Genomic DNA, 22,855 nt, shown 5'->3' on the forward strand with positions numbered 1-22,855 from the left:
TGTTTGAGTGTTCTTCCATGGGTTTGTTCAGCTGCATTTTTGAATCAATGTAAACTACAAAGTGGTGATACTTAGTTGTTGGAAAAGACAGAGATCCTGAGATCTCTGATAGGGCATGTTCCTGAGACCTGTTCTAGGATTTAATTTAATTCTTCCCAGTAGTGCCCGCATATGAACGTTAAGCTTTTCTGTAGTGCCTGTTACCAAAACGCCTGTATCTCACAGATAAACCAGTTGAATGGTTCTGGTGTGAGGCTTCTTGCACTTTCTCAGTCTCTGAACCACTGTGAAGCTTCAACTGGTGCATTTTCTTTATGAGGAGGCAGTGACTTACCAAAGAGGGGCGGTTTGCAGCCTGTTCTGCCATCACAGTTCTGCTCTACTGGATCAGCTCTACCATTTACAGAAGGAAACCTCGTGAATGTGAATAAACACCTCTTTTACTACTCCAGATAGTTAGAACAGGGTTAGCAGCAGAATATCTGCGCTGCTGGATCTTAATGTGTTGACAAAGTCCAGAGCTGGGCACAGATTTATAGTGATCTGGGACTCTTTACTGTCCTGGAGTGAAACTTTGTTGACAGCCTTGGGATGCCTGTGCAAAGCGAGGAAGAGGTCTAGAGTGAGAGCCCGATGCTGAAGGATGGAGCTGGTCACGAGGAAAATAAGTTAAACAGGTGTATGCACAGAATGCTTTTAGGTAATACTTAGAGAGCAAGTTAGACCGCTCGAGGTGGACTCTCCAGTATAATGTACGTGTTGAGTGAAGCTGTACACGTAGCAGAGAGCCAACTTCGTCTTCTGGTTTTGGCTTCTGAATGAGATCAGATACAGCATTGAATAGTAAGTAGTATTGCTTTGCGTGCCTGTTAGGAAACCTGCTGTGCTTTTTCTGCGTATTCTTGTCTGTGTTGCTGCCGATGGAAATACTGCTCTTAATCTGAACTTTTTAATTTTAGTTACCTGACTGTACCTCCCAGGAGTCACATTACAGATTTGGTAAGATTTATTGTCTTAAATATTTACGTATTCTCTTTGCTCAGTGTGTTATTTCCTGTCCAAGCAAAGCCGCCAAAACGATTACATATGTATCTTACAGCGCTTTACCAGGTGAAACTTGTCATTAGGTTTCCAAGGCCAGACAGCTCTGGTCTTGGTTCTGGCTGGTTCGCTCTTGGTGCAGCGAACAGAGGGCGCAGAACCCGCGCTGGCTGGGCCCGCAGGGCGGTCTGAGCGCAGCAGCGTGTGTGGGGCTCTGCCCTTGGCGCTGCCTTTTCTCTTGCAGAATACTGCAAGCTAACGGATGGACAGACATTTCCCTGCATATCCTGAGAGCCCTTTCTTTCTGCCACATAATTAATCTGCTTTCTTCTGTCAGTGCCGTTTTTTAACTGCTTGCTGGCACCATGACAACCATAATATTATGCATATGGTTGAATGATGATAAAAGTGGCAGGGATGGTGTACATTGGCTCAGTTGCATGTTAGATGAACTTAGCCCTGGATCTTCAGAAGATGTTGAATACTGGAGTAGTAGCACTCTAAGAGGAGGAAGATGGAGTTGTTAGTTTTATAGAGTATTTATCTTGAACAACCTATTCGGAAGAAAGCCGTGTCTGGGCTTGGATGGCTGACAGTGTCTGGGACGAGGCTGAATTGTGATACTAAAAGACAGGCTGTGTTTTCTTAATGTTAGAGACTCAATTGTCTGGAACCTTGTTCAAACAAATTATTGCTTCAGTTCTGGAAAACACTCATATAGTTTCCTTTCATTATGGTGAAGTGTGAAAATTTGTTATCCCTTGTGACTAATAGTAGCCTTGAGTTTACTGTTTATAGTTTAACTGTTGGAAGTTTTTTGTAATGGAATTTTTCCATGCTATTAGGAAGCTTGCTGTTGAACATCCTGTATCTTGGTACTGCATAGGAAATGGATAGTTTTGGATGAACAGAGTTCCAGATCTCCACCATAGTTTATTAATAAGATCTATATGACTAATTTGGAAAGGCTGCAGTGCCACAGTCTTTCAAAATTTAGACCTGTTTGTTGAAGTAAGATAACAGAATCTCCTGACCCCTCTGGACACTGAATAATGGTCTCAATCATCTGAGGAGTTTCAGCTTATCCTCCGTTTCACTGGCTTATTAATTCTTTTGCTGGCAATTTGTGCAAGAGAGAGGAACAAAGGAAATAATTTAAAAGTAGTTGTAGGAATGATGTGAATTCGTGGTTTTTAGAAAGTACTGTGTGTTGTCAGGGGAGCGATGTTCCATATTTTTTCTGTGCAAGCTATTCAACACTGGAAAACTAAGCAAGTATTTAGATTTTTTAAGGTTGTGGACACCTCCGCTAAACACCCAAGTAGTAGAACTTCATAGCACTTTTATTTTGGAAACAAAATTTGCTTTGTAACTACCAGTGTCTTGGTTATGTCAAGATGTTTTTCGAGATCAATGCTAAGTTGACATTTCTTGATGATGGGGGGTCCTCAGTTAAATTTTTAGCATGTTTGTAACTAAGCTTTTTTTTTAAAAAAAAAAATGAATTCTTGTGTTACTAAAGAAACCCCCCCGTTTCTGTTACGTGGCTGAATGGTAATAAAAATCCTGCACAACTCTCTACAACCATTTGCAATTTTCATAACAAAACTCATTTTTCTAAATCCTTTTGTTACAGTTTAGATGCACCAGAGAGGTACCAGAACCTGCTTTTCTTTGTGCCATTAGGCAGGTGACCAACCATTCTGGAGTCGGGGCTTTCTCTCCCCGAGAAGCAAGATCCCATTGATGTGAGGTGGGGTGTGTGGGGTTCAAACCCAGTTGGATTCCCGTGGCCGTGTGGTGAATGCTGCGGTTCCCCAGTTCCTTGGAAGGTGTTGCTCTGGTTTCGATCAGCTACAAAACCTCCTTGCTGCCCAGCCCAGCTGTGCTTTCCCTGCTGGAATGGTAAAACAACTCTCTTCAATGGAAAATGTGAAGAGAGCAGCTGAGAAATTGTCTACACAACTGTGTTGGTCGGATGTAGGATCCGTGTTGTTGTTTTTGTGACGTTACGAGAGAATTGGAAGTCTGGGGTCTCAGCAGAATTTGATGGCAAGATAATCAGTTACCTGCTTTGCTTATGAAGAAGCAGTTATGTTCTGTAAGTGTAATTTTCACACTAACACATGTTGCCTCTCTCTAGTGTAAATGGCAGTTCTGAGCTGATGGGTCCTTGTTTCAGGCTGGGATGTGGCCATTAGTTTGACATTTTGTCTAAATAGCAGCTTTGCATTGCGTATGCTCAAGTTGAAAATATTTCGGTTATATCACTTCTTGGACTCGTTACTGTGAAGTACTTGTCTCTTAGAAAACACAAGGGGTGTTACAGATCATTAGTATTAGCAAAAAAAAAAAATACAATGTTGGCTGCTGAAGGACTGTCCTTAAAAAGAAATTCCTTGTAACTAGTCATTACACTTGTCTGTATGGACAGTTAGCTCTGGGCAATTCTGCGATGCTTTTGCTGGCTTATTTGTTTATTCTGACACTTCACATTGCTTGTTTTGTTTGCTAATTAGAAATATTTCTGCTGTTTTAGAACATCCTCTGTTCTAAGATGCCAGAAACTTGAGCTGTGTTTTGTAGTGTCACTTGACTATTCCAAACGATTGACTCTGGAAGCACTAATTTTAAGTTTAAATTAAATAACCTATATATGCAAACTTTAGGAAGAGCTTCTGTACTTTGGGGCATTCGCTTGGACTGTGTTTTTTGGGGCTCTGTTGGTTTTGTGTGTTTCTCCTAGCTCCCCATGAGGAGCATCGCAGCATTCATACAGCTGTCTGTGCTTTGTAAAGGAATTTTTCACTTGTGCAGTAGTCTGAGCTTGGACACAGTAGAGATGCTTGTATTTTTGTTTGACTTCTGCTAATTATGTCTCAGGTGGCGTGTCTGTAGCCAGTGCTTTGTGTTTGAACTTTCAGGGAGATAATCATTCTGTGCTTTGATTATTTCCATATTACCATGGCAAATAATTAATGCTACTAATTAAAACACTGTTAGAATAGCACAGAAAGATGGGCAGGGAGAGCATACTGCCTACTTGTGCTCTCAATTTATCTGTCTTGTAAATGTATTGAGCAGCTATTGCTAAGGTAGCTCAGAATTTACAAATGAAAACACGTAACCTTCTGATGTATCTACATAAGGGAGAAGGGAAGAGCCACATACTTGGAAGAGCTTTGCTTTGTCTGGTGTATATGGAGGGATGGGGTTAGGAGGTATATCGTGCCCTGAAAGAGATTTTGTTCCGCTAGAGAGAAACACATTCCGAGAGACCCCTCTGTTTAGTACCGAAGCTGTGAACCTGGGAAGGCCGTGGCTTCCCTGAATAACTGATGACTGGCAGTTTCGTGCTTAGAGTTTCTCACGCAGGTCTTGGAAAGCAAAAGGAACCGTCTTTGTAATTGTGAAATGAACGCGAAACCATTGCAGAGTCTGGGAGGTAGGTAACAAGTCCAGAAGGCTATTTTAGTGTTGGTTGGAGTTCAAACAGGAATTAGGAGGCGTTCAACACCTGGGAAGTATCAACACTGAAGAACACTGGTGGTATGATCTTCGTTGTCCATGTCTAATTGTGGAGGCTCCAAAACTAATGATAATTCTGGGGTACACTGTGAGTGCATATCGCAAGCCAGATTGCTACTTCAGCCTCTTCCTCCTGTTGGAAGTAACAGGAATTCAATTCTATCTTGTCTGAATTATGGTGGATAATTTGTATACTCTTTCCTGTCTTGAGAAAAATTTATTACTAATTCTTGTTTAATACAAAAAAAAGATGAAAATTATCAACATTGCTGATGACATTAGGGTGAAAGATGTCTCCGTTGTGGTAGTTCATGCTGCACCGTGTCTGCACCTGGTAGTGCTGCCCACAGCGCTACTGCAGGACAACATGAGCTGCCTACTGTTAAAAGAAAGTGCTATTCTAGTCTTTCTTAGTAATAAAAGATACTGTTTTCCTTTGTCAAGGACCTGTGTGATTAGATACTTATCTTCCTCTATTCCCAGGGAGCGGACATTGTGGTTCATAGTTTCTATTTTGTGAAACAAGATTTCATATAGATGATTACGTCTCTGGAATCTATGTCATTCTCCCCCTAAAAGGAACTGATAAGCAAATTATCTTTCAAAAAAATGAGAGGAGCCTAGAGCAAAGTCTTTGTCATCACATTCCTGCTCAAATCCAGCATTTGCCTTCCAACGAGTTCCTAATATTTAGTAATGTCTGTGGTTTCCCACGGGTTTTCTTAGATGGACATAATAAGTGGGAGCTGTTGAAAGAGAAAAGAATGAAGACTGGCTTCACCATAAGCTAAATTGGGTGAAAACTATTTTGGGTTGTGTATGTGTTTTGTATGTAGTACTAGTGTCAAACCACGTGTTTTGTACCTTCACAGTAAGTTATTCATCAGAGAAAGAAAATACAAACTACAAAACAAAATGTATATAGATTGAATTCTTACTCATATACACTTCAGAAATGAGGGGGTGATTATTCACATTGTCTTAATTTTAAACTCTGAATTTAGGACTGCATAAATACCTGAACTGAATGGAGAGACCAGGGGACAATGCAAACCCTTTGACTTTTAAATGAGGCGCTTCAGATGCCCGAGGTAGGAGGACTCGAATAACCTCTGTATCCATTTGCTACAACAGCTTTGACCAAACAGCTCAAACAAATTTGTAGAGAGCACAACAGTGTAAAAAGAAAAGGAAACGTTCCCATTCATCTGCTGAGGTGTCAGTGAGTCCTAATTGCTGCCTGAAAACTTTGCTCTAACTTGCACAGATGCAATCTCCTGTGTATCACACATACATGTGAGCCCTTGCTGTAAGACATGTGCTCAGTACTTTTAGAACTAGTTCATTGTTGAGAATGTGCTTTCTGAGAATTGTGCTGTTATAGTAATTTCTGGAGAGATTAGAGGAAAATATTTGGACAGCCAGTGTTAAATCCTGAATAAGGAAAGTTCTCTTCATTATTTCATCCAGAAATCATAACTGTCACTTTTTGTCACTTTCTCACATTAAGATGTTGCCCAAAATTGTTCCTTTTACATAATTATTTGCTTTTTCTTGCACTTCAGATACCTTGATTACAACTCTCTTAAAATACAGGAGATGAAACAGACAGGAAAAATGTCTTAAACTTTGTGCTGGTTTGATTTTAAACCGCTTAATCCTACGCTCTGCTTTCTGTGAAGTGTTAGAACAGCTTATGCCTTGTCACCAGCCGCTGCTCGTTTCCAGAGGAGCCTAAAGGGAAGGTCTTTAGCGTGTGTCTGTGTGTCCCTGCTGCTTTCCAGACGTGGTGACGCCGGACCCGGCTCTGGTTTGTGCTGCGTGGGGCAGCTCCCCCAGCCAGGCTCTGGTCCTGCACAGCATCGTTCCAGCCCTCGTTTGCTGGGCTTGCAGAAGTCTGGTGTGGCTGATCTGGGATCTCTGGTGTAAATCTCAAGGAGTCACTTGGGTCTTCACTGCTGGAATCTGTGAAGAAGAATATTCAATAGTGATAAATTCCAGAGCTTCTTCCTGTTTCTCATCCAGAGACTTTGGACGTTTTCACACACCAGCGGCTCTGCAAAAGTGACAGTTAAATGGCTGTATAGGAGATATTGGTACTTGTGTGCAGACTGGAATCATGCTTGCCAGAGTGTCATGTAGCTTGGGATGAATTTGAGCAGAGATGATTTTTATTATATTTTTATCTTACTAATATAACGCATAGTGCATGAGTTTGTCCCAGGTAGATGTTACTTATAAATGTCAAGTATTAAAATGACATTTTGAACGTCCAGAAGCAGTAGCACATTTCTTCTGTATTCTGTGCCTTTGTTTTTATAAACTTTTGGAATTCATGCCTGTGAATGGCATGTATTTAATTTACTTCTCTCTCTCTGTAGTATTCAGTTTGCAGCTTTATGCATGGGTGATGAAGGCTAATCACTTACGCATTGCTTAAGATAATTTTATCTCTTTATATTTCAAAAAGAAAAGATGCAGTTGCTCATGCATAAAATCTTAACTTAAAAAGTCCCCCAAACACCGAGCAGTAAAAGTGTTTTAAAAACAACTTCAAATTTATGGTAGCTATTATACATCCTTACTGTGCTTTACTTTGTATGCAAAAGTAGTTTCAAATAAAATATTAAGGATGATTAAGCAGTATTTTTAAATTACCAGTTTTACTTTATCACCCTGTACGTTAAAATCTGTATAATGCTGTGAAAGTGAAATAGCATGTAAATATTATTATGACCTCAAAATAGCATATAGTTTTTAGTTACAGGAATCAAAACAGTGAGAAACAATGTGAATTATGTCTAAATTTAGCAGGTGGCTTATGTAGAATACTTAAACTAACAATCAACAGAAAATGCTAATATATTTGAGTCACCTTTGTCATCTTGCTACATTTTTCAGAGTTTAACTTTCGTTTGGGTTGAGTTTTATGTTCCTCTAGTTCTGATGTGGGTGCTTTTGCCTGGAGACGCTCTGGGATTAAAAGAGCCTTCCAAGGGTCAGCGCTGTTATTTTTAGAGACGTTCAACATCTGGATGTTCACTACAAAACCTTTTCTAGGAATGCATTTTGTTCCTGAGCAAGAAATATCAGCAGAAATATAAAAGCAGTACAGCAGCGTGTGTTCTCTGGCTGCCCAGGGGACTCGGGTATTTTCAGACTGGTCTGCTGCTTAAAGTAACTCTGAGATTACAGAGGTATTGGGAGGATTTACCTCTGTAGTATTTTTGTAGTTGGCTTTGAGACATGGGAATCCAGAGCAGGGATGAAACAGAGAAGTGCCAAATCAGAAAGGACAGAATGGTTCTGGGGGACACAAGAAATACATTTGTAATATGTCTAAGACTCCAGATGTTTGTATTCTGGCTGAAAAAAGTAGATGTTTGATTGAGATAGGTATAAAAATGTTACAGGTACAATGTAGGATTTGGGGAACAAAACTTAGGTTGTACCTAATGGTTTTAAGGCATTCTATATACATTGTATGTGTATGGGGAAGAACCTCAATTCGGTTCTGAAAGTGAAACGAATTAAATATGTTAACTGAAATAACTTTGTAGAAAGTTGGACTTGTGTTCTGTATGAGCCGTCTTACACCTTTGATTGTACAGAACACTGCTTTAAAAATGTGTCCTGGCTGCCTAGCTTGAAACATGAATGGCTAGAATAAGTGTCTTACTCAAATATGCTGATGTGTTTTGAAATTCCAAATTTCAGCAATATTGCTGGCTAAAAAATGGCATTTTCACCTGAAGGGTATTTTTCCCCCTGAGCAGTTTCCAGGTGCTGCTTTGAGAACTGTGACCTTCCCTTTTCATTTTCTAAATACATTTTAAGTATCTTTACCTTTGTGGGTTTTTTTTCTCAAGCAGGAAAACTTGAGATTTTCCAGGTTTATTTAGTTATTATACCAATTTTCTGACATTATTGATATGATTGTAAATATATTTGTGCTGAGAGGCAATTTTTTCAACTAACTGATAACGTAGGTGGTTTATGAACCCCTTGAGGATTTCAAAACCTCTTGTGTTTAGGTATTGAAGAGCTGATGTGTCTCCAGCTGTATGTGAGTTGCTGTAGTAAGGGATTGCTCCTCTCCAGAAACACTGTTGGATTTTATTTGCTTACACGATGACACCGTGAGACTCTTGCTGAGTTCAAAAGACTATTTAGTTTATTTGAAATGCTTAGGTCCGGTCACTCGCTTCAATTTGTATTTTGTCATTTACTGCATATATTGCATGAAAATGCGAATTGAAACAGGTGTGGAAGGATCGGCATTCAGGCTTCCCGCATGTGAAGGTTCCTGGAATGCCAGGTTCTCCGCCGCAGCCCCGGCAGCAGCTCTGCAAAGCGCGCGGCTTTGTCTGGCAGTGGCTCCTGGGTGCCAGGCGGCTCTTAACTCTGAGCCTGCTGCCACATGGATGCCAAGCCCAGGGATTCTCTCTTTATCCTACAAGTGTTGAGCTACTTGGGAAATTATTTTAAGTTAATGTAAAAATGAGAGACTATTGTTTCAGTGGCCTTCAGGATTCATACAGAAGTGTCCGTTTGCACTTTTCAAAGCAATTCTGCTGAAGATGGGGAAAAGAAAAAGTAACCTGACCTGTGTTTATGAGTTCGCCTTTCTGTCCATGTGGTTGGAAGTGTCATGATTTTTAATAACACCTGAAAAATCTGATGTGGCTGCTCCTTGGAGTTCTGTCTGGGTTAGAGTTCTGTTGTTGAAGATACAATCTGACTCTGTTGCAACACTTAATGAATACTTAAGTAAAAGCATTTTTTTAGAAGTGGGTCACTGCTCTGATGTATTCCAGTTTGTCTAGCGTACAATACCCATTAAACGAGTACAACTTGAATTAATGACATGAGGTGAATGTCCCAGTAAGAGGGAGATGTGAACAGAAGTTACCATCTCGGGTCCTTTCACTGTGGCGTCAGTCGTGTATTTAGGGTGACCACTGCAAATTAATGGGTGACCTGTGAGAGGAGAGAACTTGCTTTCGTGTGTAATATTATCTTCATGCCTTTACATAGATGTTTGCTTTTTAAAACACACACATTTTGTCTGGTAAAAATGATCTTTTTGGTTTCATTTGGGATTTCTAGCAGCTTTTAAACCTAGTTATCCCGGGCTTGCAGAAGTGTTACAGACTCGCCCTGTGTGTTTTCTGACATGGGGTTTGGTGTGTACGTTTTGATTCTGTGTTTGTAGAAGAATGGTATGTATTGAAATGGCAATATCTGTCTGATAAAAGTAGTTAAATTTGCAAGTGGGTGTAATTTGATACTGGTCAAATATAAATTTTACTCGGTCCTGTACACGATGCCTCATATACTTCAATTTGTCCAAAAGGTTTGTGTGGTGCAATATTGCAGACGTGACAGCTGCTCTTAGGAAAGTTTGCTGTTAATAAGCATGGCAGCCTTCAGAGGCTCCATGTGACATGTCTCTAATAATCTGTCTCAACATTATTGTTTCATTAAGCCTCTACTGTTTAGAATGAGTACAAAGGAGCACTAGGACAAGTTCTCCTTCTTTTTCTTGTTTCTCAGGTCTGAAAAGAACATACTGGGTAATACGTTTGGAACAAGTCCATTTGTTTTTTGTGTTGTTTGGGTTTTGGTTTTTCCTCCCTGAAAGCACAATGCGTGGAGGTGGAAGAACTGCCATCTTTTGTGTTGTCACTGGTGTTCACGCGGCTGTGGAGATGCTAATCTGAAAAGGAACTTGGATTTGACGGGGGGGCAAAATTGTTCAACTGGATCAGTTTACCATTTGGTGTCGGGAAAGAATGTGAATTCCCCTAGTGCTGGTAACACAATTTCAGGTCATTTTGATCTCGTACTTCCCCCATTTGGTGTTTCCTTTTGCCTTTGTGCCCACTTCTTCCCTCACTGTGTACTTTTCTAGGCTAAATAAACTCAGTTCTTATCTCTCCTAGGCTTTTCTGCACTCTATGCAGATCATTCTGCTCACAGTAAAGCTCAGTTCACACTTAAATACCAGTGCCTGCCTTCCCCCAAATAGTCCTCTCCCCTTCCTGTGCTGTATTTATCATATGCTTTTACAAAATAGGATTAAAAAGAAGGGAAGTGGAGAGAACACCTCAGGAAAAATGTGACTGCAGAAGTGTCTATCCAAAACACTAGTATTAGTAGGCTCAGTAGTATGGGAAAATCATAATGCTCATCATGTGAAACCTTAATTGACTTCTGTGCTAAACCATATGCAGTTTTAACAAGTTAATTGCATTAGAGTCTGTTTATGATGCATTTAGTGCCATAATAACAATTGAAGCTGAAGTTGTGTTTCCTCGTTCTGTGCTGCCCTCAGTCACCGAGCCTTTGGCACAGGTACCCTGGAAACATGCGGCATTGATTGTAGAGTGTTGTTCTGGTGCTTTATACTCAGAAATTTTCTTGCTGTATTGAACACATGTAGCCCTCTGATTCACTTGTTTCTGTTTTATTTCTGTACTAAGTAAAATTGCCATTCTTTCCCTTTGATTAAGAGACTTTGAGAAGTGTGTCATGTGCTTGTGGGTGTGAGAATTTTAACCTGAGTTAACAGGAATCACAGAATCGGCTGGGTTGGAAAAGACCTCAGAGATCATCAAGTCCAACCCTTGGTCCAACTCCAGCCCATTGACTAGATCATGGCACTAAGTGCTATGTCCAGTCTCAATTTAAAAACCTCCAGGGACGGTGAGTCCACCACCTCCCTGGGTGATTTTTTTTGCCTGTTGAAAGTTTATCCTTTGTAAAGAAGTTGCCTTGCAATTGCCTTTTAAAAAGCAAAATATGTTGCTGTTTGATTTTTTTTTTTAGAATTATCCTTCTGGTTTTGTGAACAGTGGTGCATTATTCCTCTACAAATGAAGTACTGGAACCATGAAATATTATCGTTACAATATTACAGAAAATCTGGTGTGAGATTTTACTTAAAGCTTTTAATTTTAATTACGCCTTTTTTTTTTTTTCTTTCAGTGTTTTAAACTCTACTTGGAAGTAGAACAAATATTATTTTTAGTCAGTGTTTTTGCTTCAAGGAAGAAATTAAACATTATGGATTCAACTACTGGTACTTCCTTGACTGACTTGAAGCTCATTTTTCCCCCACTAGCACTTTTTTCTTGTGTTATGCCTTTCAATCATGTTTGTATAATTGGAGAATAGATTGAGTCACCTCAGGTGTTTGACTTGTGTGTGTGTTTTGTCTGCCAGGGTAATCTGATAGTGTTCCAGGGCGCTCAGTCTGCTATGGACCTGAGCAGCTTTTTGTTGTTCTTGAGCTGCAGTCTTGCTAAGTCACCCACTTCTCTAAATTTAGAAGAACCTGAAGTCAGAGTGGCACAGTTTTGCAGCACTCAAAAGCGCTGCTAGTCTAGTATGACCAGTTATATAAGCTTGTTTTGGTGCTCTGGAATAGGTGGGAGAGAAGGTTGGGTTTGGAGGGTTGGGGTTTTTGGTTGTGGTTTGTTTTGGTGTTTGTTTTCTCATTTTTCTGTTTTGTTTTAGTGAAAACAGGTTTTTTTGTGTAAGACACTTTTACAGGACATTGTTTACAAAGGCTGTACGTTGTTTGGCGATAGCTTGCAAAATCAATATGAATCTCTGAATTGTGAGGCAGAGCTATTTGCTCACCTCTGGTCCAGAATGAGCAGCAGTGAAGATCAAAACAAATGTTTAATTCCAAATAATGAGCACTCCCACGTTTTATCAGCTCGGACAACTTTTAGTTATGGCTTGGGATCCCTTGAGATGCTGTTGGCTGAAAGTAATAACTTGTGCTGCAGGAGCTGTGTTAACAGTGTTGAGTCATGGTACAAGTTACTCGTCAGCGTTTTTGCTGCTGTGGCTTCAAACCCTGCTCGAACTGCTCTTCCTAAGAGCAAAATACCCACGTTGAGCCCACGTGGCGTCTGCCCTGTGTGTCCCGTGGGGCTGTGACCACCTCACTGCACGGCCAAGCAGACTTGGACTTGGTCTTCAAGTGGTAAATGCATTTTATTGTAAACTGGAAATTGGAGCATCCTTGTCTTTTAGGTGTTAGTAGTAATTGTTGGTGAGCTTTTCTGTTAAGTAGAAAAAGGCTTATGGAGATCAAAACATAGATGGGAGCCTGAGATGAAGACTTTGGGGAAGTTTTTATCTTCTCCCTGTAACTAGAGTAAGTGCCATATAATGAAACTCAGCACCAAGCAGTCTTCTGTCTGATGCACAACTGTGCTACCCAGTGATGGAAAACTCTGGGTTGCATATATGACTGGGGTATAAATTGATACTTTGGTAACCCAAAAAGCTTTGAGCTGTCAAAATTGCAGAAGACTTTCCTGCGCAAGGGGTAACCACAGGTGTTTCCACATGGCCCTTCCTGAAAGCTCAATGTTGTCTGGATCATGACGAGCCTGTCAGCATAAAACTGTGGACAGCATGGTACTCTGTAGACTTGAATTACAGTAACCCCACCCTTGATTTGCCTTTTTTCTGACGTAAAAAGGGCTATTTTTGGAAAATTCATACAGTTGAAAGTGGTAATTTAGATAGAAGAGTTGTTTCAGCAAAGCTTTGGGGTAGGCTAAATATCGGACTGACCTTTGCAGAGTTCACTGGTCTGTTGAAATATGAAAATTTACATAAAGAAATACGTTTGTGGCTCTGGCAAGAAAGGATTGCGCGTAACAGATCTTGATTTGACCTCCTCTGCCTCCTTCAGTCCTCCTTTTGATTATTTGTGGAAGGTGGAAACAGTTTTCCACATGAGGAAAATCTTCCTATGTGGCCAGTTTTTGTGCTTGCAGCTGAGCTGCAACCTTCTTGCTCTGTCAGATGTCTCATACATATATTTATGTATATTTTCATAGTTTACATCTTGTTCTGATGTTCACTGATCTGAATCTTGCCACTAAAGCATTATAGTAATAATTTTTGTTTGGCAATTTACATGGTACTACAGCAAAACTTGAATCTATCCTCTGCAGTACTCTGGAGTCTTCTGTAAATTGATAAACCAGAAGACAATTACAGGCAAGATGATTGCTGTAGAGTTCAGCAAATGAGTTTTACCTCTTTTTCTCATTCCTACAAAACATTTTTTAATGTGCTGATTGTTTGGCCCTTGCAAATGCCGTGTGGCTCCTTGTACCTCCCTGGACACCCGTATGTGTCAGTGCTGCTGAGGTTCATTTGCTCGACAGTCTTGTTATTGGATGGCCCGTGTCCCCAGGTGACACACTGGGGTTGTAAAAGTGTCCGGGTGCTCAAAGGGCTCGTGGGGACAGGTAACTTGATTATAGTTTTGGAGAGACAGCTACTGCTGCATGCTGGAACCATAGAGTTTACTGGTGAAAACAAATCTGGAAGGACTGAAATAGGACCAAATATTATAAAATGTTGTCATAGATTGCAGCGACTACAGTACCTATGGTCTGTTTTGCAAACCAGTTTAATTAAACCCGTGCTAACGTCTGCATAGAAGGTTAGTTTTATTTAATTTAGCTCCAGTAAAGCTTGGATTACAGGGTATGTATTGCAATGTGCCAAATCGGACCTAACTATAAGCTGCTCCTGAGAGGGCTTTAGTCTCACCTTGTCCTTGGCCACGTGTTGACTCCTTTGGTCTTTGCGTCACACCTGGTAATTGTGCAACTGCTGGCATGGACAGAACTTCGCAGAGATGATAATTGGCCAGGTCAGCTTGCTGGTTTGCTGGGGTGATTTTTGCACCTCTTTCTGCCTGTGAATAAAATAAGTTTTAGTAGCAAAACCCAAGCTAATTGTAATGGCATATGTTTGAAAAAGGAGGTTTTGTTGGCAGAGTTCTGCTAATGCCACCAGGTTTGAAGATGAGCTAACTAAAGGTGGCTAAAATTTACAGTATAGGGGTGGCATAGTCCCTCTTCCCTCAGACAGGCAAATCCTGGAGTCTTTAGATTTAGTGTCAAGAAGGGGTAAAAGTAATAATTGTTTGAAAAAGGAACCCCAGCGCTGTGCCTTGGCCGAGCAGTTTGCTGGGGCTGGTCTGTAGTAGGATGCCAGAGTTCTGGGACAAATTAGCTGGTCTGAAACTGCTCAGTCAAAATAAACATAACACAAAATATAAAAGTGAGTAAAATATTCATACTGGCAGTCTCTGTTTGAATATCAAGTGTGTTTTTGTATATATTCTTGTTCAGTTTAACTCATTGAAACGATACCTACTAACTTGTGTTTCACGGGGTTCCATTATTGCAGATATCATTGCACGGATGTTTTGTTCACATTTTCAAAAAATGTTTGTGGTCATGTATACTTGTGACACTGTTACAAAATCTACTTCTGGAGAGGAATCCTTGGCTGGTGCTGACATATATTTGGCAGTAAAAGAGTGCCCTGCTTTTCATGACATCTTGGTTTTTTCTTTCTTTGAGAAAGAAAGCAAGAGGGGGAGCTTCCTGGGTCTTTTTTTGTTTGTCTGTTTTAGAGCAAAAACCCCAGCCCAAACCAGCTCAACCAACCATTAGTTGTGTGTGCAGGTAAAAGGTGAAAATTATACATCCAAGCTCCCATTCAGTCTACAAATGGTTAGTATGAAATAAACAAAGCCTGTATTTTCTGTTGCAGCAATGTCAAAGACATTCCACATGGGTTTGGATATTTATTTTGGTTCTGGCTACTTAATACTCAAACAGGTATGTGTGTCCAGCACAGCTTATTTGAAGATTTAATTTTTGTCCATTAACCACTGATTGCAAATGTTTCTCCCAAGTGTCCTGTTTAATGTGGTTCCAGCAGAGCAGCGGGAGGTCAGGAGCTGAGGACGCTTTGGAGGTGAAAGGGCCGCTGTTGTGCCTTGGCTGGAAATACCGTTCCTTTGGCCGGGAGGAGTTGTTGGGGTTCAGGCAGGGACTGGGGAGGCAAGTGCTCCCAGCTGAATGGAAGACCTGCAACTATTCCAGTTACTGTAATTCTTAAACACCATGAAACATGTAATTATTTGTTCGGTTGGCTAACAGGCGCTTGAACCAAAAGGACAGCGCAGATAATGTTGTTAACAGAAGATATTTTCTTGCAAGATTGTCTCTGCAGATGCCTCACTGGCTGTGTTCTTCACTTTCCTCTCACAGGGAGCTCAGAGGGCTGGATTTGTTTAGCAGTTTAGCTGGGAGCTTGGCGTGTAGTTTTAGGAGAGTTTTAGGAAAGCAGCTTTCTGGAAGGGATAGAAGAGGGAATTGGGCTTTTTAGTTGGATATAATAAAAAAAAAATATATATTTATATATATATTTCCTATCTAATAGTGTGAAAGTGTTGTTCTGAGCCCTGTGTCTGATAAACAACAGAATTATTCTCTGATTACAACTTAGAAATTCCTGCCTGAGCCCTAACCAAGTCTGCATAGGAAAATCTGGTTTTAGTGGGACATCTCAAATTACTCTTTCTTTCATTTTAGACTTAAGTTTATTTTCTGATATGTTCCATGTTTCCATAAATTACTCAGGCTTAGCAGACCTTATCTGCACGTGACAATGAGATGAAATTGTAACCTTACTCTAGAAAAATGAGCTATTCCTTTAACGTAAGTGAAGCCGTAGCAATTTGCTTGTTTTTCCTATGAATCACACTAAAGAATGGAATAGTGTTGAGATCTGTTTACAGCTGTGGGTGCCATGACTTCATTGCTTAAAATTATACCTTTAACTGTTACACTCAGATTTAACTTTGGTTTGGCAGCGAGCCTAATGGAGGCTCTTAAATGTGTATATATCTTGCACATGTAAGGCAGTTGAAAGAGGCTTTTTTAGTTATACCCTTGACCTGGAATCCAGTGAAGGAAAAAAGTAGTATTGGTTTTACCTATGGAATCAGTCCCTCGCCAGCCAAAATGAAGCTTTGCGCAACAAGCTGTGATTGATGTTCACATACACGCACTGCTCCTCGCTCCCGTGCCCCAGGGCTGCGCTCGGGACTCCTCCAGTTCTGTTTGCTCGTCTTAATAAACGATGCTCCAGTGGTAGCTCACAAGTGCCTTGCAACGTAGCGTCAAATAAATTGCTCTTAGCCATAAATTGTCCTGATCGCTGTATTCTCTCATTCTTCTTTTAAGGAATAAAATAGTCAGTAGGATGTTTGGAAAATATCAGAGACAAGTAGATTCAAGAAAACATTTATTTCTTCAGGAGTGGCAAATGCACAGTCAGAAGAAAATGGAGGTGTGGGGTCATTGCAGCGGTGTGCAGGTGAACGCTGGTTTTTGCCTATGCCTGTTATCTCCAAACCCCGGGGTGGGGCAGGGGAAGTGCGCTGCAAAATATTCTTCAACGTGTCTTGAACTTACCAACTAGTATTTCTTGACTTTCTATAACAAACACTGATGTAATAAACTCATTAAATAGCTTTTGAAATATATGAAACCCTTCAAGGAGGAGGAGGCAGGAACTGTCTTCATCCTTGATTTTGTCACTTGACACCAGCTTTCCAGCAAAAGTTAGTTGTAGGGGTTTTTTTTTTTGTTAGTTTTGTGTTTGTTTTGTTTGTTTTCCTTCTGGTTCTCTTTGACAGAATGGACTGTCTGCTGAGATGAGACCTCAGACTGAACGTGTGTGTTTGGCAAGCTCTGAAAATGGATGATGGGTGCTGGGGCAGGGAAGGAGCTGCTCCTTGTCACCCTCCCAGTGCAGGTACCTCCCTGCCAGGAGTTTTCTGTGGAAGAGGATGGAAACTGGGACAGTGAGATGTTTTGGTGGGCATGGGTCACTTGCCTTGCGAGGAGACAGTGGACATTTGATAATAAAAGTGATATTTTGAGCGTAGGTGAAGAGTATGGTATTGATTGAATTAATAGCCACGGCTTTTAATGTGGGCAGAAGAGTATTTGAAGTTTTGTGTGGTCACTTTTCAAGCAACCGCATCCTTCAGAAGCTGACACATGCAAGTGAATTCACGTATGGATCCAGTTAACCCCAGTTGTGTCTGGTATGAAACCTCCCCGTGAGTTTTGAAGGACTTTTTGTATAGGAGAAAAAGTATGGACTAAAACTGTAGTCAGAAAGACTTACATTGGATGTCAAGAAAAGTCTTCTAATTTCACCAGTGAGTGTTCTGAACACCAGATGGGTAGACGTCTGTCATGATTGATAGTCTTTTCCCAAAGTAAGACTAAATTACAACTCAGCAAACTAAATGATCTCCTTACATTCCTGTCAGTGTAAAGTTTTGTGATTCCATGATAAATGTCTGCAAATTGTAGATTGGGTCCCATTAAACAAAGTAATAGCTCTTCTATTTTAATCCATCCTTACACTAGCCTACCTTTCATAGTTTTATTTTCCTTAATCTTGAAAGCACTTGGATATTCTGATCACTGATAAAGAAAAATACCTGATGAAATGCAGTCTTCTCTCTTCATGTGGACTTAAGTTAATTCATCTACTGCACTTTTCAAGTTGATGATTTATTTGTTGCTCTATTGTTTGCACTCTTGTATATGTACAGTAAATGCAGGGAAAGTTTATCTTGCTGCTGTTGGAACAGGTTTTGTATGAGAATGATTCATGTCTGAGGCCTTTAGCGTGCATTGCTATGGAAACTTGGGTGCGCAGGCTTCTCCTTCCTCCCCTGGCAGAGTTTTTCACAATAATTTCTCTTGTACCTGCAGGTCAGGGGAGGGGTATTTGCTATGGAGACACTGGGGGGCTGAATTTCTCTGATCATCCATTCACTAGGCTGCTTGTGCAAACAGAAAGAGGTTTTTCTTTTAATTACCTAAAACTTCTGTGATCTCTGAGGTGATAGTTTTGGGGTACTTAAGCCAATGCTGCTACTGAAAAGTATTTTCCTCCACATTTGGTTCCTAGTGCTGTCTTTCTCTGGGTCTTTGTTGGACTAAGTGAGTTGCAGATGCTTATTGCTCAACACAGAGGGCAAAAAGAAATACCAGGCTCTGCTTAGGGGACTCCTGCTGTTTTGGAAGGACTGTTGAGACTCTTATCAAGAAACTCCTTATCTTGTGATGATAAGGAAGATCCAAACCATAAAAAAGAGTGCTTGCACTGACTGGGTGTTTTTCTTGAGTTGGAAGTGCACAAGAAATAACAAAACCAGGTGAATTAAGAAGTAAATATGTAATAGGAGAGCAGTAGGGCTAAAAAGGGGGATTTTATAAGAAATTCCTGATCAGTCAGATGGCAGAGACCCTGTAAGGTGAAGATTCACAAAGACAGGTGAGATTGGACCTGCGTTGGTGGGAAAAAGAGCTTGACCTGCAGCTGCTGGTACAGAGATAAAGAACTTGCAAGTGTCTCTCATGTAACGCCATTACCGTTGTTGTCGCAGCTTCTATTAGCTGGTTACTGTCTTGTCTAGCTGGGAGTGAAGCGGGTCTCTGTTCCCTTGGGAATACAGAAGTTATTCATTTTTCCCAGAGAAGGGACGAGCTGCGTGAAGCGCCAGCTGGGGCTGGTGTGTCGTGCTGTGCGCGGTCGCTGGCGGGGACCCGTGGAGGTGGTGCAGTGTCGCCGGGCCGCGCGTCCCCGGACCGCTCCGTGGGTCCTGGAGCAGCCTGTGCCAGGCTGGGGAGCTCGCTGCCGGGATTGTTGTCTGGACAAAGGTTTCACTGTATAGCTGCGGGGCTGACACACAGGGTATGTTATGGAACAGTGCTTGCTGTGTCTCTCCTTGGCGTGCCTTAGCAGGCTCTGTCTTGTGAGCACTTGCCCATGAAGCTGTCAGAAATAGATGCCTCATGGCTGAGAATTTGCTAAAATTGATCTCAGCCATGTAAAGAGGCAGGTTCAGAGTGAGATCCCGAGTTGTGGAGAAGGTGTTTGGGAAGTTCCCTCTCACTAGCTGGCTGAGAAAAGGAGCTTACAGAGAACAGTAAGCCATCAACGTCTCTGGCTTTATAAAGGACTAATAATCCAGTTATATGCATATGGACTCTGTTGGACTTGGAGAAGGTCATTTAAATTTCAGTTAAAAATATAAATGGGTATGCAGATCATTGTCTGGCATTTTGAAGAATATTAAAAACTTGGAAGTAATCTTACTTATCGATTCTTTCATGTGCTGCTGTCATTTGCTTGTTATCTCTAGTCTAGATTAATGCATTAGAAAGTGTTTCTTTGGGATCAAGGGGCTTTAGTCTCTCAGCGAAGTGTCTGGTGGTTAGCGTTTTAGGAAGCAGTTCTGTTTTCAGTTTTTGTGCAATAACTTATATAATGCAGGGAAATTAGATGTTTGAAAGACGCAGGAGTTCATTACGATGCGATTCACTTATAAAATTATTCTTGACATTTGCTTTTGGGCTACTTGTGTTGGAAACTTCAGATGGACTCGGGATGCTGCTCGCTCAGCTCCTGCCATGCAGGTCCTTGTGGACTCGTTGCGCTGTGTTTTGTGCTGCTCTTGTTCCAGCTGCTGCAGGGAGAAGGAAAATGTGACTGCAGTGGCCTGGCCCTGTTTGCTGGGGTGTCAGTGAATGGGAGTTGTCCCAGGCCATCGTGGTGATACCAACAGTAAGTTTTTAGGATGTCCTGCTATACGGTCCTGATGCAGAGAAGTCAGGAAACATTGCTGGTCGGTGGTTGGTTTATAATTACATTTTTACACTTACTTGTGCAGGATGGAAGGATTTTAATTGCTGTTTGTCCCTGCACAGAGTCAGCAGAAGGCTGTTCTCATCACCCCTGCAGCCCGTCAGTAGGGCTGTGCTCTAATAGGTCCTTTTTTGGAAAGGTTTTGCCTGTATTCCATTTTTTTCATTGTAACAAAGCGCCTTCAGTTTTTAATACAAAACTTAATGGACTGTACACAGGGTGGATCCATCATCTGTGCATTATCCTTATTTTATCTGTTTTATAAATCTTCCTAACATTTACAGCCTTGTTTTGACTAATGTTTAGTAGTTATGATGAAATGGCTCTTTAATTATCATAGCTTCCAAAGCTGTTATTGAACGATGAATTATATAGAGAACATTCATCTCAAAAGTATTTGCCAATTCATGAAGATACAATTTTATGAACATCAGTTAATGACGTTCAGTGCATAACCCTGGGCGTGTTTAATCCTGGTTGAAATGCCATTCGATCTTTTTGCTTTTCTTCTAAATTTGGAGTTCCTGAAGGTTCTTGTAGTAGATGAATTCCAGCATGTGAAGTTTCTCTTCACTCAGGGTTGGGTGGGGAAATGCTTCTCCCTGAAATGTAAGTGAGTAACAGGAGGTAAAACTAATATGCTCATCCTTAAGTAGTTTCTTCTTGGTGTGTGCTTAGCTGTAGTCATTGGCTAAAAATGCTGTGAACTAGACTGTGTATAACCTGAACAGCATTTGTATATACACTGATTGGAAGTGCTTCCTTACATATTGCTTGTATTTGCAATTCACTATATTGATCTTTGTGGGTGCTATTAAGACCTCTATTCCACAGCCTGGGAACTACATGAGTGAAATTTAAAAAAATAGAAAAAATGAGGCAGCAAAGCAACTTAGGATTGTTTTTATGTTGGTCAGCTTCATGAGCAAATGAGACATCTGTTCTTCACTTTTCCTGTGGGGTAAGGGTGAAATTATTTATGGTAATTTACAGAAGTAGTTTCCAATTTCTTAAAAGCTTATTCCACAAGTATATAATGTCATTGAAAAGAAGCAGTCTGTTTTTCAATTATGTTTAATATTGAATTTCTATAGAAGAAGATGCACATTTGTGTTTATATATTACCAAAAAAAAGTATTTTAAAGCATGTGTCTAGTGGTTTGGTAATTTTCTCCAAATTGCTTTTAAATTGGCAATGGGATGAGTGATTCTTTCACCGTCTTGTATCCTTAGTTTATATTTACGTAGTGATATTTAATTTGGAACTATCATGTAATTCAATTATCTTTGTTCCATCTCCATAGTCTTGCTGAAATTAGACTTTTTCATTGGTTTTCAGAAGAGTTCAGTTATCTTTTTTGTTGGATGACACTACTGCGGCTCCAGCAGCTGTTGCAGACCCGCTGGGCGCTGTTGTCCCCCCAGCCAGTGGCCCCTGCTTGGAGAACCCCCGTGTGCTGGTGCTTTTCTCTTTCAGGGCCCCCACAACTGCAGGCAAGAGGAGATACAGCTTCACAAGTGCCTAGTAAAGGGAATTCTTGTTCCTCTTGACTTGCGAGCTGTTCTTCTTGTTCTTGTTCTTCTCGTTGCTTCATCCTCAAAGTCCTTCATAAAGGTTTTTCTGGCCTCTAGTCCATGTGCCTCTGTCCTGCTGACCAGACCAAAGAAGTTTCAGTGTAAGCTGCAGGACAGGGTTTGATCTGTCGAGGATAGGAAGAAAATCAGAAATATTAATATATATGTTTCTGTGCTTTAAACACAAAGGTATGTTGTGTCAGTATATGGCTCTAAGGAAGGCTGGGTTTTAAGTCTCCTGCTGAAATTTCTATTTGGAATCCTGCAAGATGTAACAGGGAGTAATTGCGTGTGGTTTAATAGGTGCATGCTGCAGCTTGTTGGGAAGTTTGGTGGGGTTTTTTTGTTGGTTCCTTGTTTTCCCCTGGAAAACCTTGACTGCCATATTGCAACATAACTATTATCAGTCAAGACATTAGATAGAAGTCTCACAGCAAACACGTTAGTGTTACTTAACATGCAAAGTTGCATTAGTTGCAATTGAAGCAATATTCATGTGTTTGAGGAACAAAATCTGAATGTGGTGAGTTCAGAACAAATTACCACAGGGATTTTGAATAGGTCTTTGATTATTGTACAGATTTTGCATGCTGGCGTCTTGAATATACAAAGTTAATTTACAAGCTACAGGTTTTATATTCCTGGATAACAGAAGAACTTTAGAAGTAGCTACCATAAAGATTTCTCATCCAATTATCTATTCATATTATAATAAGAAAAAGAATTAGCAAATGGCGGTGGAGAAATGGACACTCATGATGACTCATCTGCCTTTGTTTCCCTCAATTCCAGGGCATATTCCCTTGTGGATTCCAGTCAAGTGTCTACTTTCCTGATTTCTATTCTCCTCATAGTCTACGGCAGTTTCAGGTAAGATTTTTCTTTAAAGATCTACAGAATTTTTCTTTTTCAAGTAAAAATATGACAAGTGACTGAATACAGTTTATGCTTTTAGTTTCATCATATCTTTGTCAGGCTGATGGCTAATGTAAACAAAATATTTCTTGCTTCTGGAAAGGAAATGAAAAAGGAAGAAAAAGTAGCTAGTTGGGGTTACCGAAAGATGTAATTGTATGTCAAGATACGTGCACATACAGTTCTGGAGGTAGTCCTTGTAGACAGTTCTGTAAAATTG

General features: G+C 40.6%; 1 protein-coding gene across 3 annotated transcripts in view; it reads left to right on the plus strand.

Annotated features, from left to right (window-relative positions):
* Nucleotides 1-22,855, plus strand: part of SPPL3 (signal peptide peptidase like 3) — a 60,289-nt gene that overhangs the window by 10,845 nt on the left and 26,589 nt on the right. For all 3 annotated transcript variants that reach the window (XR_013922983.1, XR_013922984.1, XM_080355444.1), the window contains exon 2: nucleotides 22,513-22,590. Coding sequence is in view for 1 of the 3 variants with exons in the window: in XM_080355444.1 (XP_080211570.1) it covers nucleotides 22,513-22,590 (78 nt within the window). In the remaining 2 variants the exon portion in view is untranslated. The remainder of the gene's footprint in view (nucleotides 1-22,512; nucleotides 22,591-22,855) is intronic.

Source organism: Nesoenas mayeri, assembly GCF_963082525.1.
Source record: "Nesoenas mayeri genome assembly, chromosome: 17".
Lineage (NCBI taxonomy): Eukaryota > Metazoa > Chordata > Aves > Columbiformes > Columbidae > Nesoenas > Nesoenas mayeri.